This window comes from Rattus norvegicus, chromosome 13 (assembly GCF_021556685.1).
Source record: "Rattus norvegicus strain SHRSP/BbbUtx chromosome 13, alternate assembly SHRSP_T2T, whole genome shotgun sequence".
NCBI lineage: Eukaryota > Metazoa > Chordata > Mammalia > Rodentia > Muridae > Rattus > Rattus norvegicus.
Window position 1 is genome coordinate 71315947 of NC_141546.1, and position 18194 is coordinate 71334140.

Below are 18194 nucleotides of genomic sequence, written 5' to 3' on the forward strand. Positions count from 1 at the left end.
CCAACAACATGTGGACACAAGAACAAGACCAGGGAAAACCACCCCAGAAATGGAAGTAGACAGAATAAGCAAAAAGAAGGCCACACTCAGGATGACCAAGTGAAGGCTCCCAATGCAGAAGAAGCCCGGAAAGCATCCCTCACACCCACATGGGAGCTCAGGCCCAGTCCACACTTTGTCAAAGTGTGTGCGACCTGGGTGGGGTGATCTTTTTTTAATTTAAGTCAATGAATACTGACATTTTATTTTTATATTAATTTGTATCTTGTTATCAGGCATATTTGAATACCATTCAGAATTTTCAAAATATTCACTGAATAAATAACTCTCACTCTAGGAGCTACATAAATACCGCATTTAATTTATTTACTTAGAAGCTTTGGAACCCTCCCTATGATGCTTATGAAATTTAGATTGACGCAGATCCCTAATGATGGCATATTAATAGTGAAGAAACATTTTATGACTTGACATGTCCGTGCACATAACTACTCAAAATTTCCCCATAGATACCACACGTTGTTGTCAATAAATAATTCCACTTTAATGGAAAAGTAATAATTTAGACAGATACAGGATGCACATTTGCAAAAAATACATGCAAGCTAGTTTACAAGCTAGGGGAACCAATAGAAAATACATCATCCAGTTAGATCCATTGATATCAAGTACTATTGTTGGGGCTTTGCAACAGGTAAACTGAGGTGGGGTGAAGCATTGATGATTGGTCACTTAGCAGATATTTCTTTGAGGGAACAACTGATTCTCTGGGGCTGGCTCAGACTCCTGGGGCCATTTACAAAGGTGGGAACCCCTCCCCCCTTTCCCCCCGCGCGCGCTGAATGAAGCAAGTTTCATCAAGCTTCAACAACTTTGCATATGTACATACATATACATATGTTTTGTGGAGAAAGCAAAGCTCCACTAATTATTTAACCCCCATAGTTAATATATCCTAGTAAAAATTTTCAGGCAGTATAAAAATTCCAACATGGTTGCATCTATTTTTCTTGTAATGAATGATTATGGAAACCCAGTATGTCCCCTACCTTTACATGAATAAATAAATGCTTTATATATTACAGGTAAGAGACAGATTATCCCAAAGACCCAGGCACATTCATATTTTAAGTAACTTATTATAGATTATCAGAGTGTAAGCAAACAAGATAATTTTCTCAGCCAGTTTCTCTTAATGGCAGGTTGTAACTTGTGGTTACAAAGACAGGACCAGTTATTTTATTATTTATTTTAAAGAGTAATCTTATTTTAAAAACTTAAAAGAAACACAAATCTAAACTTTTATGTAAAGACCAGTCATTTCTATTTCTATTTTAAATACTCAGGGTGCACATCTCACTAACAGTTTTTTATTATATTGCATTAGGAAGCCAAGGGCAAAAATGGGTACAAGAAATTAATCATCACCTTGATTACCAGCCCTGCTTTAGCAGGAGAGGCATGTTAGCTAGTAGGAGACCTCAAGAAAATTCTTGCTCAGCTATCAAGAATGTGCTGGTTTTTTGTGGGGAGAGGTGTTGTTGGCTTTTCAAGACAGGGTTTCTCAGTGTAACCAGCCCTGGCTGTCCTGAACTCTTGAGTGTGCCTTTCTGAACTTTACATTGTTTCCCAAGATTTTTTTCCATCAAAGCCATTAACAAAAGCATCTTAACCTAACTTTATTAACCATCTACATCTGTAAGTTCTTTCTGAGGGTGGTGATTAAATCATTAATCTGCTCCAGCAGCAATTCTTGGAAAGATCAATCACTATTATTGTAAGTGCTTATGATACGTGCTGGAAGCCTCCTTAGAGTTTTCATACAACTCATAGATCAGGAGGGAGGTGATGACCTTGAGGACGACAAGCAGAGCCATGGTCCATAACAGCATGAAGTCATCAGGATATATAACTCCACTGGACTCCGCCTCCCCAAGGCATGCCCATCTAGGTGTGCTAACCAGTAGGCTGAATTCCATCAGTTCTAAAACTGTTTGTGGTTCTTCTAGTTCAAATCTCCACACTTGATCTCACGGTCCTCAATGCTCAGACTCTCGGGTGCTGGGATTACAGATGTTTACCACTGTGCCGTTCTTGGGAAATACTGTGGTACTCAATAGGAACATCTGTGACCAATGGAGGTTAGAGTTGGGGTTTAACAGTGATTTTATTATTTCTCAGAAGAGTTTTCTGGTTTGATGAAAAGCATTTCTTGTTGTGTCACAGGGTGTTTTACAGAATTGTATTTCTATATCCTTGTACTTAGATGTAATGTGATTAATACTTGCTGTACTTCATAACAGGATAGGCTAAACTTTTCAAAATGCCCCCAAACTCAGACAGTAATCGCCTTAAGAACAGAATCGTACTATCTTTCAGCTTTGTACTTTCCATGCTATCTCGCTCATGCCCTGTGGAGAGTGGAGCAATGGACTACTGGGGGTGTGTTAGCAGACTTGCCGTGAGTGGAGGCTGAGGATCTGATGCATTATTGAGAGGCAGGTAGTGACCTATCAGTGTGGTGATGCAGACGTTGCTCAGTACTTAGAGGTGACTGAGCACCAGTCATGCAGACCGTTAGTCTTCCGCGGACTAACTTCCCCCAAAATCAAGTTTAAAAAATTATAAATTATTCAGTTTCCCACTTTCCATTTAATTCATGACTCTTCTGAGATTTAACATTTGGAGTTTTGTATTGTGATTTTTTTTTAGAGAAATGTATTTAATATTTGGTCACAATGACTAATATTTCTGTTGTTGTGTGTGTGTAGGTAGGTAGGTAGTTGGGTAGCATTAAGATGATACTCCTAACAAGACTGTTCCAGATTAGTTCTTGACGTATGTTTGATTCTCCTCTTATGCTTCTGATACTTCTCAGGTCTTAACTGCTATTAGGTTTTGGTACTTAGTGGTGTGGTATGGCAGGTGAGAAAGACAGAGTGGTTGAAGCTAAGCTGTGGGATCAGCCTAAGCATCATATAATACATGTTTTCTCCTATAGAGTCTAGAGTTCATGTATGTAGGCAGACAGACACATACACTGTGAAAGTAGAAGTGCCAGTAAGGGATGAATGCATGTTGAATACAATCAAAGGATAAGGTGACACTTGAATAAAAGAAAGCCTGAGAACCCCTCACTGTATATAGACAAAGAATATATACGAATACAAGGTAGAAATTTGATTTTTAGTGTTTCTTAATACCCCCCTGACCCCGCCACCCCCAATACACACACCAGGTTTCTCTGTATAACCATGGATGTCTTGGACCAGGCTCTGTAGATCAGACTGGCTTCAAAACTCAAGAGATCTGCTTGCCTCTGTCTCCTGAATCCTGGAATTAAAGGCCTACGCCACTGTTGCCCAGCAAGATTTTCTGTTTGTTTTTTTGTTTTTTTGTTTTTTTCCGGAGCTGGGGACCGAACCCAGGGCCTTGCGCTTCCTAGGCAAGCGCTCTACCACTGAGCTAAATCCCCAACCCCGATTTTCTGTTTTCAAAAAGAAATTTTTACTGCTACATAGCTGTTATATAATAAGTTATCTCAGAGTATTGGTGCTTAAAACTCCCCCATCCTCCACGAGTCTCTGGGACAACTGGGACATAGCTGGCTGCAGTGCCATGGCAGCTTCTGTGTATTCCTTGTCTTCTCACAGAGTAACAGAAGCATGAGGTGTCTTTTCTAGTGTCTGTGGATATTATTTAGGGATGAGACATCAAGCAGCAAAGTTAGGGCTAAAGAGCTGATGAGAAGCAAATATTGGGGATGATTTAGGAGCTACAGAGTTCAGTAAGTCCAAAGCATGGAGTGAGCCATTAGGTGTTTGCCAAAAAGAAAATTGTAGAGAAATGCAGTAGAACGCCTTGCAAAAGAGCCTTGTGTGCCATGTGAAAGTTGAGACTTGAATGCAAGTGAGGGAGCCTTGCAAAGTTACATGGTCAGACTTGTTTGTGTCTAAACAAAATAAATGAATGAATGAATAAAACCAGTCTTGGCTATTTATGTATATCCCATTGATACTAGAGAAGAACAGTGTGCAGACAATCATGAGAAATTAACAGACTCTAAACTGAAGTCATGGAATCAGGTCCAGAGAGAATTAATTGGAACAGTGTCTTAGGGTCTTGTTGCTGTGAAGCGACATCATGACCACAACTTCTTATAAGGAAAACATTTAGTTGGGGCTGGCTTACAGTTTCCAAGGCTCAGTTTTAGTTCTTTATTGTTATAGCAGGAAACGTGGCAGCAGGCAGGCAGATATGGTGGTGGAACTGAGAGTTCTATTTCTTGATCTGTAGGCAACAGAAATAAATGCCACACTAGGCCTCAAAGCTCACTTCCACAGCAACACACTCCAAGGTCACACCTACTCCAAGGCCACATCTTCTCTAATAGTGCCACTCCCTATGGGCAAAGCATTCAAACACACCAGTCTTGGGGGCCTGTCCTATTCAAACCACCACAAATTGTATTTATCACATAGTAAATTTGTCACACTCTTGTTCTTGGTATCTATGTCTTAGATTAAGAGCAGTTTCCCATTTCACCCATGTTCTCAGTCTTTAACAAGGGTAAATGCTTGAGAAGCTAGGAATGATTTGAAAAGTGCAAAGCCATTACTCAATACAACCATTACACTTTAGTACTTTGGGAGAGTTGAGTGAATGGTTGGTATATTGAACTTAACTGATCCATATTTAACTACTAGTGACCTTTTGTTTTATATTTTCTTAGTGTACATATGTGAACACATCTCCCTAATCCAGGCATTTACAAATACATACTTCCATAAAACAGAAACTTAAAAGAATTAGTAATGCTCTTTATAGCTTACCTGACTTGCAGAAAGCCCTGGGTTAATCCCTAGGACCATATAAACTGACTATGGTAATGCACAGTCCTGCTACTCAAAACATAATACAAGCAAAGCAAAAACAAAACCTCCCGAAACTCTTCTTTGTTGTCTAGCTCCTTGCCCTTTCTTCTCCACTTGTTTTAACTTGGGCTGGTTATATAGCTGAGGTTGATCTTGAACTTCTGGTCCTCCTGCTCCTACCCTTTCAGGAGCTGAGAGTTCATCTGTGTTGTCACCATACTGGGTTTCTCATGGCTCTTTAACATTTTCTAGTTGCCAGTAAGATAAATCTGGAGTTCTTGGTGTGGCTGCAGGACTTCTCAATTGAGTCGTCTTTACCTCCCTCCTATTTTTGCTATCTTAGCTCTTTATTGACTGCACACATATTTTCTGCACTCAAAACAAACAAATCTTGAGGCCGTAGTACATATTTTTTCATTGGCATGTCTTACGGTGCTACATTGTCATAGTCATCCCTGACCTGGAATGCCTTTGTCCTTCACTTTAGAGCAGCAGTTCTCAACCTTCTTGACACTGTGACCCTTTAATACAGCTTTTCATGTTATGGTGGCCCTCACCCATAACATTTTTTTTTTCTTTTTCTTTTTTTTCGGAGCTGGGGACCGAACCCAGGGCCTCGCGCTTGCTAGGCAAGCGCTCTACCACTGAGCTAAATCCCCAACCCCCACCCATAACATTTTTATTGCTAATTCATAATTGTAATCTTGCTACTGTTATGAATCATACATATCTAATATGCAGCATTTCTGGTAGAAATCTGACCCCTCTGAAAGGAGTCAAAGAGGTCATGACCCACACTTGTTGAGGTGGTTGTTAGAACCATGATCTGTTAGGGAATATTCCTGGCATAAATCTCAACTTTCTAGTCTACTCACATATCTCTTATTATAGTGTGTGGCAAAAGTAGATGCTAATGGATACAGTAAAATTATTGATAGGCACACATTTTAGAACTTCACATATGTGATGGTTAGTATTGTCAACTTGACACATAAAAGGCAAGAGAAATTGTCTGCATTAAAGTTAGTGACTCTGAGAATATCCATGAGGGATTGTATTGGTATTGGTAATTGATATGAGAAGATTCATCAGTTTTAATTTGTTGAGAATTGTATAAATGAATTCTTTACCCCATTACCACCTCTTCCCAGTTCCTTCCATGTTCCTCTATTCTGTCTCAAATTCATGACCTTCTTTTCTTTAGTTGTTGTTATTACATATACCATATACATACACACACACACACACACACACACACACACACACACACACACACACAGAGCCCACTGAGTCCATTTAGTGTTGCTCTTAAGTACATGTATTTAGAGCTGACCACCGGATGTTGGGAGAAAACAGATTCTCCCCTTCTCAGCATCCACTGATTGCCTATAGCTCTTCACCTAGGAGTGGGCTTTGTGAGCTTTCCCCTGTGCAAGTTATCAGATCAGTTCGTGTTGTCAGGAGCACTAGTAACCATGCTTTTATGCATTATTCTCTGTCCCACAGTTATGGATGTGATGGGAAGGACTAGCTCCTCAGGCTCCTGCTGCTGTAGTTTGTTTCTCCTGTGTGGTGTACTAAGCCCTTTCTCCCTTAAGTTGCTTTTGTCAGGGTATTTTATCACAGCAGCAGGAAAAGAAACTAAGACACTGGGTTGACTTGGTTTTTGTATTCACATAGACATGTGCATTTTATATACAGAAGCTGTGGTATGGTGTGGGGCTGTGAGAGCAAGAGAGAGAGAGAGAGAGAGAGAGAGAGAGAGAGAGAGAGAGAGAGAGAGAGAGAGAACACACAGTTGTTGCATGCTTCCACAGTTTCAGTGAAACAGCTGACTGCTTATGTTACACAGGAGTGTATTCTAGATCTTTGGGAATGATCTAGGTTTATTGTGAGTCCCTCCCTAGGAATGTCAGCTTCAAGCTTGCATTGAAGTCACTGTACCAGGTGCTGGCTGCATTGACTTTGGGAATTCCGTGGGGGAAAGAGGATTGGCGCATTCCTCTCATCCCTTAGATAGCTCATTGTCTTTGCCTGTACTACAGCAGTGATGCACTTCTGCTAAGATGAAAAGATCCTGGAATGCTGAATTCCACATATATTTTGTGTGGAATTCTCTCTCTCTCTCTCTGACACATAGACACACACCCCAGTAAGGCCCCCACTAAAAAGCTTTACAATTATGAACAAAAGTTATTTATATCTAAAATAAATGGAGTTTAAACCCCGGGGTGGGCTGTACATGTCTTTTTTTTTTTTTTTTCTTTTTTCTTTTTTTCGGAGCTGGGGACCGAACCCAGGGCCTTCCACTTGCTAGGCAAGCGCTCTACCACTGAGCTAAATCCCCAACCCCTGGCTGTACATTTCTGATTGTAGATAATTGTAAAGTTTGTGTTTTGTGATGTGCTGGTTAAAGTATTTTCAATTTTCATAGAACTGATATGAAAACCATTCAGTAACTTTTAACACTTTGTATTCTATTTTCTTCATTAAATTTTTGATGTAGAATTTTTTATATAATTCTATGAAATTATTTATTTGCTTTCTTAGTTTTTTGAGACATCTTAATATATATATATACATACATATATATGTGAGATATATATATATTATATATATATCTCCTTTGCTGATCTTAAACTCTCAATTCTCCTGCATCAGTCCTAAGTACCGGGATTACAGGCATGTGCTACCATACCTAGCATGTACTAATGGACTCTAATGTTTGCAGATTCATGTTTCACAAGTAATAGAACCATTCTGACCCTAGAAGACATTGTTGTTAAAACTCTGGAGAATTGGACTCTCCTTGAGACTGAATAGTCATCAAGTAATAATCCTTTGTAGTTACATTTCCTGTCTTGAAGCCCTGGCAACCATTGATTTATTCTTGCCACCACAGTCTTGCCTTTTCAAAGATGTCACATAAATGGAAGCGTATACTATATAGCCTTTTGGGGACAGCTTCTTTGGGAACTCAGCATAGTGCTTTGAGAATAGGCAGCTTGAGTGTGTTGGTGGTGTGTTCCTCTAATTGTTTGGTTGCTTTCCATCAGATGAGCATCAAATTTTGCATGTAGTCTTTGATCCATTAATGACATTCAGATTTTTCCAGTTTGAAGTTTAATTTTTTTTTATTTTGTGTATGTGTGTATGTGTGTTTGCATGTTGCATGTATTCAGGTGCCTGGGGAGGCCAGAAGAGAAAGAACCTGGGATCTTCTGTAGCTAGAGGTACAGGTAGTTGCTCATAGTTAACTCCTCTGCCATCTCTCCAGCTCCAGTGTGAGGAAGTTTGGAAAAGAACTTTTTTTAAAAAAATGTATGAAGGTTTTGTATGAATTGAAAATGTTCATTTTTCTAATGTGGGAATACTCCAGTAGTGGCTCCCACTGCAGTGGCTGGTGGCCTTCTGGGTGACCTCTGTCTGAACCGCAGGGTGTAGCAGCAAACAGGTCTCTAGATGTCTACAGTCAGCTTGAGTGGCGTGGCAGCGCGTAGGTCTATGGAGCTCTTCCTCTCTCGCTCCACTGCATGGCATGAGGGCAGGTGGGCGTTTGTGTGTCTGTCCCACCTGTACTGGGGTGGAGGAGGACATGACTCTGGGCATCTTTTCCAGACCAGACCACATGGCATGGTGGACAACAGGTCTCTGGATATCTTCCTCCTCTTGCAGGGCAGTTATGTGGTGGCAGGTGTCTGTGATCTTTTTTTTAAATTTATTTATTATATGTGCACACTGTTGATGTCTTGAGACACACCAGAAGGTGGCATCGGATCCCATTACAGATGGTTGTGAGCCACCATGTGGTTGCTGGGAATTGAACTCAGGACCTCTGGAAGAGCAGTCAGTGCTCTTAATCACTGAGCCATTTTTCCAGCCCTGTGATCTATTTTTTAAAGATTTATTTTTAGTTAGGTGTTTATGTACATTGGAGTGTGCATGCACACATTTAAGTGCAGGTGCCTTTAGAGGCCAGAGATGCCAGATCACCTGGAGCTGGAGTTACAAGTGATTTTGAGCCACTTAGCCTGAGTATTGGGAACTGAACTCTGTCCTTTGCAAGAGAAGTTTATGCCCCTAGCCTCTGAGCTAGGTCTTCAGTCCCAGTTTATGACTTTATAACCCCATTGCTTAAGGATGGTCTAGGCATTGGTTTGAAAGTTTGGAACTACCCTGGAGCAGTACTAGAAATGTATTTAAGGCTGGAGAGATGGCTCAGCGGTTAAGAGCACCGACTGCTCTTCCAGAGGTCCTGAGTCCAGTTCCCAGCAATCACATGGTGGCTCACAGCCATCTATAATGGGATCCGATGCCCTCTTCTGGTGTGTCTGAAGACAGCTACAGTGTGCACATATATAATAAATGAATAAATCTTTAAAAAAAGAAAAGAAATGTACATCTTTAGGTCCTGTTCCTGGCTGTGAGTCAGAAACCCAGAGTGAGATGTAGTAATACCCATTTTCTGTCAGACTCCCCTGGTGATTATGCTGTGCACTGAAGTCAGGTAACCACCCCACAGAATCATTCTCTTTGATTTTATTAACCCAACAAAACAAATAAACAACTAAAAACGATTCTGATAAGTTTGGAGCCAACCAGGATTAACCAGAACATCCTTTGTTGAACCATCTGTTTATGGTGAAATTTTATAAGCTATATTACAGCACTAGTTAAGCTTTCAAGTTACAACCGTACAAGCTACTTACATGGAAGCACTATCAGTAGCTGAAGAGAAGGATAAAAAGGAATGTAAGAATCCATCCTCCTAGTAAAAAGCTGTTTTGTGGATCTTTTTTTGCAGTGGGTTCAAAGAGTGAACAATGATTGTGAGTAACTATACTCAGATTTACTTTTTGTCAAAGCCCTGAATCTTGTAGGATTACAACAAAGATTAAGTCAGTGATTCTCAGCTGGGAGCAATTTGCCCTTGTATCTTTCCTTCTACTATTCTGTCTTTATCAATAAAGTGTGTGTGTGTGTGTGTGTATTTAAGATCTTTATATATAGTATCTTACTTAGTTCTTGTTACATATATAATTTAATTCTTGTGTTACTTTTATGAGTAATGACTATATAGTATTGTCTATTTGTGTGTGTACTTTTGTGTAAGAATCTCTGTGTGTGTGTGTGTGTATGTGTGTGTGTGTGAGAGAGAGAGAGAGAGAGAGAGAGAGAGAGAGAGAGAGAGAGAGAGAGAGAACCAGAGTTTGTCCCCAGGTACCTTCCTCAATCACTTTCCACTTCACTGAGATACAGTCTTTGATTCAACCTTGATTTTTATGGATCTGGCTAGATACTCTGGCCAGCAAGCCCAGGTATTGTCCTGTGTCTATTTTCCCAGGGGTGGTATCCAGGCAGTGCTGCCATACCTTCTTTTGTAGGTGTCAGGGACCCCAATTTAGGTCCTCGTATATGTGCAAACTTGCCACTGTGCCATCTCTCCAGCCCTTGTATTGTTCATTTATGGACAAAGAAATTGAAGAATAGTAATGCCTACTTGATAAAGGTCCTGTCCTAGAGATAGAGCGAGTGGTAAAACTTGTCCTTAGACTTAGGGAATGTAGCTGGAGTCTGCTCAGTCACTCAGTCACCAAGCACTACCTACCACTCACTTATGTTCACAGGGGATTCGGTACAGGGCTGTTCACAGATAAACTTCTTGTGCTTCAGACTTACCTGTGATAGGTACTCAGTAAAATGGAGCTTCTATTACTATATATCCTTGCTAAACATAACTAGAAATAGTTCTTTCAGGCATGGCTTTAAAGCATCATTTAAATAATTATAATCATATTTAAATCAGGGAATGCTTGTTTTAAATTTTTCCTAAATAATAATCATTGAGGTGATCATGCTTTTCTTAATTTATGTTAACATGTCACATTGATTTTATGTTCTTTGAACCTTGCCTTCCTGCTGTTGGATTTGGCTTGTTATAAATTTATTAAAGGTTTTTAAATTAGTAACCGTAAGGAATATTGATCTGTATTTATTTCTCCTATGGCATCTGCTTTGCTTTACTCCTGCTTAAAGTTCAATCCCTACCATCTCCTCACTCATGGGAAAGACGGAATTGTAGTGCTCATTTCTAGCTTTAGGTGAGAGGTCAGTTGTGCTGTGTAAGTGTGGAAAGCCAAATACCAGTCCGTCGTGAGTTCTCGTAGAATATTCCAGAGTGCAGAGCCTGTGATCGCTGCAGAGGAGGAGATTTTGTGAACATGTATACTCACTCCTCCCTGGTACCTCATACCCCCAGTACCTTATCGACAGTTGGATCTGAGGATATAGAACCCACAAATACAAAGAACTGGATGTGTAGCTCTTCAGCAATCCGATAAATATTTCAATTTTTAAAAATTTATTACCTTCCTAGTCTACCCTCCAACTGTTCCACATCCCACATCTCTTTCCCCGTCTCCAAGAGGATGTCCCCACCCCCCACCAGACCTCCCTATTTGCTTTTTTAAAAAACCTGTATTGTGTGTATGGTGTGTGTGTTCTTGGTGTACTGGGTGCATGTGTAGAAATCAAAGGACAGCCTCAAATGTAAGTCCTTATCTTTTACCTAGTCAACCTCAGTTTTGGGGAAGATGGCATTATAGGCCTACATCACCATGCTCAGCTTGAAATATTAATAGCTTACCCACATTCCCCTATATCTTGTTCAGATCCTGAACTTACCACTTTAGCATATAATTCATAGTGCTAAGAAACTACATTGAGGGGTTGGGGATTTAGCTCAGTGGTAGAGTGTTAGGCAAGGCCCTGGGTTCGGTCCCCAGCTCTGAAAAAAAAAAAAAGAAAAGAAAAGAAAAAAACTACATTGAGTGAACATAAACTGTGTATGTAACATACATACATGCATGCATGGTCAGCGTCTGATATTGTCCCTCAGGTGTTGAAGGCCTTGTTTTAGACTAGGTCGCTGGTCAGCAAGCTCTAGTGACCTTACAGTCTTTACCCTGTAAGGCCCAGGTTACAGGTAATGGTGGCGTGGTGTACGCATGGTTTTTGACGTACTTTATCGTTTTTTTATCTCTCTCCCTTTCAACCCTTATTCCACCCTAATCCAGTCCCCCAGCACTGGATAGAGGAGAAAGACGGTTTGAGGGAAAAGGGGACGTAGATATCTTTGGCTACTCTCAGCGGATCAGGGGTATAGAATCCCTTGGGGCCAGTCCATTTTCATCTGCAACAACCGCAAATAATAGCAGGAGGGGCCAGCAGCAGCCTCCCCTTCACAACACCTCTGCTTGCCCTTCTTGGCGCTCTGCCATTGATTCCCTCTCTGGGGTCCCCCAGAATTTAAGCTTATCTGCAGCTGGCAAAAATCTTGCCCTTCCTAGACCATGAGGCAGTCATAGTTGAAGGCTGTGGACAAACCGAAGCAGCCCCCATATCCCACATCCGGGATTAAAGCAAAACATACTTACATAACATAACTGGGTTTTTAAGCCAAAATTCTCACCACAGCATGGTGAGACCATCTAGGTTGCAGGACCACTTCTTTTTATCTGCTGTTCTACATAATAAAAAGAGGAAAAGCAAGGTCTGACCTCTCAGCAAAGATTTATTGGACACAGTGTTGGGATTAAAATGTGTGCCACCAGTCTAGTTCTTTTAAGTGGGTTCTGGAGATCAAACTCAGGTCCTCTTGCTTGTATGATGAGTGACTTAGCAACTGAGATAGCTCCTCAGCTCCTGTCTTAATTTATTTTTACTTTTAAAAAGAATTATTTATTTTATGTATATGAGTACACTGTCTTCAGATACACCTGAAGAAGGCATCAGATCCCATTACAGGTGGTTGCTGGGATTTGAACTCAGGACCTCTGGAAGAGCAGTCAGTGCTCTTAACTGCTGAGTCATCTCTCCAGCCCCAATTTATTTGTTTGTTTATTTGGGGTGGGGGTGATGTGCCTGGTCAGGGTACAGGGAGGTCAGGAGACAGCATGTGGGAGTTGGTTCTCTCTTATTGTGTAGAACTTGTTCCCAAGTCTTGGTAACAAGTGCTTTTACCAGCTGAGCTATCTGGCCACCAACCTCTTGAGTCCTGACTTGAACTTCCACATGAATGTTGGTGCCTTCAGCCCAAGATTGTCTCTGAGCTTCAGAGTTGTGCATCTAAGTGTTTCTAAATTTACTCACTCATCAGACGTGTTCTGAGTATGCATGGCTCCTACCCACATTCTCCAGCCTTCATCAGACGCGTTCTGAGTATGCATGGCTCCTACCCACATTCTCCAGCCTTCATCAGACGTGTTCTGAGTATGCATGGCTCCTACCCACATTCTCCAGCCTTCATCAGACGCATTCTGAGTATGCATGGCTCCTACCCACATTCTCCAGCCTTCATCAGACGTGTTCTGAGTATGCATGGCTCCTACCCACATTCTCCAGCCTTCTTCAGACGTGTTCTGAGTATGCATGGCTCCTACCCACATTCTCCAGCCTTCATCAGACGCGTTCTGAGTATGCATGGCTCCTACCCACATTCTCCAGCCTTCTTCAGACGCGTTCTGAGTATGCATGGCTCCTACCCACATTCTCCAGCCTTCATCAGACGTGTTCTGAGTATGCATGGCTCCTACCCACATTCTCCAGCCTTCATCAGACGTGTTCTGAGTATGCATGGCTCCTACCCACATTCTCCAGCCTTCTTCAGACGCGTTCTGAGTATGCATGGCTCCTACCCACATTCTCCAGCCTTCATCAGACGTGTTCTGAGTATGCATGGCTCCTACCCACATTCTCCAGCCTTCTTCAGACGTGTTCTGAGTATGCATGGCTCCTACCCACATTCTCCAGCCTTCATCAGACGTGTTCTGAGTATGCATGGCTCCTACCCACATTCTCCAGCCTTCTTCAGACGCGTTCTGAGTATGCATGGCTCCTACCCACATTCTCCAGCCTTCTTCAGACGCGTTCTGAGTATGCATGGCTCCTACCCACATTCTCCAGCCTTCTTCAGACGCGTTCTGAGTATGCATGGCTCCTACCCACATTCTCCAGCCTTCATCAGACGTGTTCTGAGTATGCATGGCTCCTACCCACATTCTCCAGCCTTCTTCAGACGTGTTCTGAGTATGCATGGCTCCTACCCACATTCTCCAGCCTTCATCAGACGTGTTCTGAGTATGCATGGCTCCTACCCACATTCTCCAGCCTTCTTCAGACGCGTTCTGAGTATGCATGGCTCCTACCCACATTCTCCAGCCTTCTTCAGACGCGTTCTGAGTATGCATGGCTCCTACCCACATTCTCCAGCCTTCATCAGACGCGTTCTGAGTATGCATGGCTCCTACCCACATTCTCCAGCCTGAAACCTTTGCTTCCTCCTTCTGCTCCATCTAAGCAGCCTTGAGCCCCCTGGCTTCCATCTGTGAAGCGCATCTTTAAGTCCATCTGCTCTGTCTTTGCCTGCACTGCTGTCGTCACTCCAGGCTAACTCCTCCTGAGTCCCAGCAGCTTCTCACTTTCCTGTCTGTGTAATGACCCCTCTTCCCAAGCCATGGAGAGTGTGGTGGAGAAGTCAGACCACATGGCTTCCTTGCTCAGGGCAGTTCACTGTTTTCCCTTTGTAATTGGAATAGAGTTCTAAATCCTCAAATGCTTGCTCTGTCAGCCTCAGGCGTCCTCAGCAATCACACACACACACACACACACACACACACACACGCACACACACACACACACACACACACACACACACACACACACACACACACTCACTCTCCACACTCCAGCTTCTTCCCTTTCTGCTTCAGTGGGGTTGCCTCTGAGGATCTTCCCTGCCCCCACTCAAGGATACCTGCTAAGATTCTTTCACTCCTGGCCCAGAGTATCCCTTTCTTTTCAATAGAACACTTTCTTGCTTCATGGTGCTGCTAAACCACAATGCTACTCTTTCAGTTGTCTCTTGAAAATGTCATTTTTAATAAAAATGTTATTCATACAGATAATGGATTTGATATTTTAGAATTAATAATTATTGTTAAAATGTCTTGGTTTTAATACAGTAAATGATATTGGAGACCAAGTTATTTTAATTTTTATCATGATAAAATATAAATAACAAAATTTGCTTTAGTAATAATTTTTACTATAAAGTATAAATTCTATAACATTAAATTTATTTACATTTTTTGTATCTACATGAAAGAAAGTCAAGCTATTTTATACAAATGGAATTATAAAATAAAATATTTGTCCTTTTGTGTCTGGCTTCTTGTGATGCTTTCAAAGCCTATATATATAGTAACATATATCAAATTTTGTTTCTTTTTATGGCTGAGTAGTATTCCACTATATGCACATACCACATTTTGCTTATGCATTTACTTCTTTTATAGTGTAAGAGCACACTGTAAAGTTACTGATGGTTTAAGTAGATTTACTGATTGAATAATAAATTATATGATAGATTCTGTATATGAACAGAACATGAATTATGGAGATACTCTCCCAGAGAATTTTATAATCCCCAGAAAGAAAAATTTTACTTGGTATTTGAAGTTCTGAGTCATCATTTGGAGAAATTTTACCTGGTATTTGAAATTGAGTCATTATTTGAAGTAGCCTTTAGTCATTTAATTCTCACTTCCCCACGATATGGATACAGTAGCCATGTAAAGATTGGTTTTGTTGAAAACCTGGGCACTGTTGTTGATTATACATACCAGAGTCAGCTCTTCCCTTGCAATGGTAAATACAATTTGTATTTTCCTTTTCTTTTCCTTTTTTTTTTTTTTTTCTTTTTTTCGGAGCTGGGGACCGAACCCAGGGCCTTGCGCTTCCTAGGCAAGCGCTCTACCACTGAGCTAAATCCCCAACCCCCCCTTTTTTTTATTGGATATTTTTTATTTACATTTCAAATGCTATTCCCTTTCCCGGTTTTCCAGCCATAAGCTCCTATCCCATCCCCCTTTTTGTATTTTTATTTTAATGTAGGTATTTAGGTCATAGTTTCCTATAATTTTTAGTGTTTCTTTTTTTCTTCTTTTTTTTAGTGTTTCTTTTATTGACCTAAATAGATGGTATATAGTTAGTACTTAATAATCAATGCTGTGGACATTCCTGCAGTACGGTTATAGTGTTATTACTTGTAATACCTTATTGTAAGTGCTATTACTATGGTGCTGTGGTTGAGGTTTTTTGAGACAGGTTCTGTAGCACAGGCTGACTTTGAATTTTCAGTCCTCCTGCTTCCACGTAGCCAAGCAAGGGTGTTAAAAATGTGTGCCCCCATATATTCTCTGAATTATTTTCGTCGACTGTACTGTTTAGTTATTCATTACTTACTTTACTAGTTTGTCTCATAAATCATTCTGATTTTAAGGTCTTAAATTTTATGTAACTTTCTGTTCTATACTCACAATTAGGCTTTTGCCTTTCCAAGTGTCAGCATTCACAATTCAGCACTGTGCCAGGCCCTTTACCTGTATTGAGCCACACAGGCCATTTGTTAGGGAAGGCAATTGGTTGCTCTCTGCTTCTGTCTGTGTTTATGAGTCACCCTGTAGCTATTTCTTTGACTTCAGATTTGTGGTTTCTTGAACTAACTGGAGTGATGTAAAAGATGAGTCTCTTTAGGCGTTTCCTGTCTTTTCCAAGTGTTGGTGGTGTACTATAAACAGGCTTCTCCTAGGAAGAAGCACTGACCAGTCTCACCCTTTATCTCCTTGGGATTGGAGTTTCTAGACTTACTGACTTTAGCTGATTGTATTATTGAATGGTTACTGTTGTGTGACTGAAATAGCCTATGTACCACCCAGCCCGGATCCCTGAGGTTTTGGAGTGACTCCACCCTACTCAGGTCTCCACCCCTGTGGGTGAACTTGCCCTTTGTTCCTTCTGGCTGCTGAATGTGTGAGTAATGTCCCACGTGTATGGATTGCTGGCCACTGTGGAATTTTACGGCTCCTCTATTCAGAGCAGTGTAACTTTCAGGCTGCTTGGCCAAAGGCATGGTTCTGGGACCTGTTCAGCTACCATCAAGCAGTCACTGTAGAGACCAGGACACCTTGCTTCCCTGCCCAGGCAGGGATGTGTCTGAGTTGCCTGTGGCCCACGTGACAGGTGTGTAGAGATGAGGCTGGGATGGGGGAGACAACACAGTAATGAAATGTGGGTTATCTGCTCCTGTAGTCTCCGCTGTGGTCAGTGAAGATTACATGGCTTGTTAGTGTGCTTGTTTATCTTTTCAGTTTTGGTGGAGGGGGTTGCAGGGTCTCACAATGTAACCTCTGCTGTTCTGGAGCTCAGAGATCTGCCTGCCACTGCCAGCCAGCATCAGGAGTTAAGTGTGTGCCACAGTGCTCAGTCTTGTTTTATTTGAGATTGAATCTCACTGTCTCACTGGCTTTCCTAGAATTTGCTGTATAGACCAGGCTGGCCTCAAACTCAGGGGCTAGCCTGCTTTTGCCTCCTGAGAACTGAGAGTAAAGGCATGAACCAGTACACGCAGCATACTAGACCTTTAATAAATGCTTAATGAACGGAAGAACATGAATAATACATAAAATGATGTTATATGTACATCTTGATTGAAAAACTAAAGCTAAATTGAAAACTACCAAATATATTCCCAACTAAAACAGTTTTTGAAAGAGATATTAAAAATTATTAGCCTCTTAGAGAATATACAAATTAAAATAATGTTAAGTAATATAAAATAATGAAAACACTTTGAGGAAATGATTACTGCCTGACAAATCTATAATGAGAATGATAAAAAAGTGACTGATTAAACATTGAAAACATTGAAAATGTGCTTTATAAGCTAAACATTAAATATTCAAATTTGAATTTGTATTTCAGTTGTATTTTGTATTTCAGTTGTATTGTTACAGGTTGTTATAGGTTATATGTTGCTGTTGTGTGTGTGTGTGTGCGTGTGTGTGTGTGTGTGTGTGTGTGTGTGTGTGTATGTGTATGTGTGTGTTGTCCTATAAATGTATCAATAGAAAAGATAACAAACTTTTTGTTTCTCAAAGTATTTGTTCCCTGGGTCTTTTGCACAATTCAGTAGAGTGTGGGGCCCTTTGCTGCCTTCTTTCTGCATCCTCACAATGCACTGCTGTTGCTGTGGGATCCTCAGAGTCCACTGCTGTTGCTGTGGTTAATTGAAAGATTGAGTTAACTTGTGTTGTTCAGAAGTTAACATTCTAGCCCACACACTGACATTGAATTGGGCTCAGTACATCTGACTCATGGGGCTTGCCCGTTTTAACTGGTGGCGAACAGGACATAGACAGGGGCTCCAGGGTTCCCTTTGCTTGTGCTTTGTTCTTTAGTTTGCCTTTTCTTGTTTCTTTT

At 41.1% G+C, this 18194-nt stretch overlaps 1 protein-coding gene across 10 annotated transcripts in view; it reads left to right on the forward strand.

Moving 5' to 3' along the window:
* Positions 1-18194, forward strand: part of Abl2 (ABL proto-oncogene 2, non-receptor tyrosine kinase) — a 95130-nt gene that overhangs the window by 46741 nt on the left and 30195 nt on the right. For 3 of the 10 annotated variants that reach the window (XM_087580857.1, XM_087580858.1, XM_087580864.1), the window contains exon 1: positions 16808-16955. In XM_087580857.1, the coding sequence (XP_087436983.1) occupies positions 16844-16955 (112 nt within the window). In that variant the 5' untranslated portion in view covers positions 16808-16843. 10 annotated transcript variants of the gene reach the window in all.